General features: G+C 52.0%; 1 protein-coding gene across 1 annotated transcript; it reads right to left on the reverse strand.

Annotated features, from left to right (window-relative positions):
* Window positions 1-439: 439 nt before the first annotated feature.
* Window positions 440-1,400, reverse strand: J7T55_010044 (uncharacterized protein; the record flags this gene model as incomplete). Its single annotated transcript, XM_053136268.1, has 3 exons — window positions 440-521; window positions 592-611; window positions 1,005-1,400. 3 exons carry the CDS (start codon window positions 1,398-1,400, stop codon window positions 440-442), a joined length of 498 nt encoding a protein of 165 aa, XP_052986141.1.
* Window positions 1,401-1,932: the final 532 nt, after the last annotated feature.

The raw sequence follows: 1,932 nt of genomic DNA on the forward strand, positions 1-1,932 counted from the left end.
ACGTTCTGCAAACTACAGGCCAACACTGACCGCTTCATAGCAGGAGAAATGTCACCATGATTGCAAACGATGTAATGCAACTCAACACCAGGTCGATGACATGGAGGGCTCGAGAGAGGCCTTCTGCTGCTACATGAAAGACGACAAGGGTTCCGCAGGGGCGGCATGACGGTTATACATATGCTGAATGAGGCTTACAAAGGGAGAGTCTTGTATGATATTGTCTGAAGGTTGCCTCGAATTTGCTTCGGCGCTGATTTACAGGGTGATGCTGTTCCTGACGCGTCACATCCCTTCTCTTCGACAATCCGAAGAAATGAATGTGTTTAATTCTCGTGGAACTCAAGGCGAAAGATTCGTGAGTTCTGGAGCGTTTCGACGTACCGCAAATCCCAGGACACGCAGTATTACAACTCGCCAGATATTTTCAAAACACATTCTAACGTTGAGCTCCATGCCACGCGTGCAATGCAGGCAATGGCTTTGCTTTTGATGAGATGCTCTCGCGGACCTTGGTATCGCTTCGCCCATATGTCTGAGAGGCTTCACAAGCAAGATAGTTGATCACCACTTCGTTGAAGCAACACTTACGACGACACAGCTCTCAGGCGCTTCAAAGTTCAAGAACGATCAGCAGGGAGTTGGGCTTGCATCACCAGAAGAGACTAGCAAGGGCCGCGGCATGCACCTTTGGATGTAGCTTCTCCCATCACAGAAAGAGAACAAAAGCAGGTATTTTTGCATGTTCCCTGTTATCACGACAGAGATGATGTTTTAATAACGTATCCTGGGTTGAGATCGGATGGAGATGGAGGTGCCGGAATTGCGCATAACCTTGGGTAACGAGGATCCCGCTGCTTTAAATTCGCTCTTGAACTATCCACTCGCCGGTGTAAGTGAGAGACGACCACATCAACGAAGCAAAGTGAGAAATATGATAGCATGTGTCGTATACGGAAGGCTGTCCAAAGTATGGCCATGGCTTGATGTGGCAATCCACGTACCAAGCAGGGCAGGCCAGCCAGGCCAGGCAGGTCTAAATGATGCGGGTGTCCGAACCCTTGAAAGTATGCCAATAACCCAGGCACTCGATGCTCCTCAAGTTTCTGGTATAGCTCGTCGTATGATTGTTGGTATTGCAGGGGAAATTTGACGGTCGACCTCACTAGGCGTCCGCAAAAGCTATCCCAGATCGCCCGGTATGCTTGTTCGACGACGGCCGCATCCGCCTTCTCCGATGTGTCGTGCGCGTCGCGGTCCACGTCGCTGCCTGCGTCGGATCGTTTGGGAGATGGCAGCGCGTACGGCGTTTGGGCCATCTGGGCCTTGCGCTTGGTTGGACGCCCACGATGTTTGCTATCGTCGCTGCTGAAGCTCGTTGCGGGCGTCGAAGATGCCATACTGCAGTCGTGATGTTAGGAAGAGGAATTGAATGATGTCGGAGATGCGCTTCGCAGAAGGGCGTAGCGCCAGGGCGCCCTGTAGGTCCGTGCTTGTCAGCTAGGCAGTCGCGCTTGCCGGCAGGGCACCAAAATGTCAGGGATCAGATGGTCAATACCATGCCGAGCGGAAGTCACTAGCACCAACGAGTGGACCTCCAGGACGAGTTGGAAAAGCTTATCGGCCCATTCCGAGCTATAGCAGGCTTCTATACCCTAAATGTCGTCTTCTCGGGCTTTTGTCTTGATTTGTGAGCTCGGTCAGCATGTCGGCCTATCAGTGTCTACGGGTCAAAGTTCGCAGTGATTACTTGGATTGCCTTTGCATTGACGGCGCTGATGGCTGCATGCTCGGGTTATGAGATCCGCAGACATTTCAAGGCCCGGAAGGTTAACTTGCGAGACAAATGATAGCCGCCAAGCAACAATGTGAGGCTGATACGTGCATTTGCGTGGCGATCCTGCTTCTGTGGATGCCTTTCCCGCCTTCGAA

This window comes from Diaporthe amygdali, assembly GCF_026229845.1.
Source record: "Diaporthe amygdali strain CAA958 chromosome Unknown NODE_83_length_14751_cov_70_714052, whole genome shotgun sequence".
Taxonomy (NCBI): domain Eukaryota; kingdom Fungi; phylum Ascomycota; class Sordariomycetes; order Diaporthales; family Diaporthaceae; genus Diaporthe; species Diaporthe amygdali.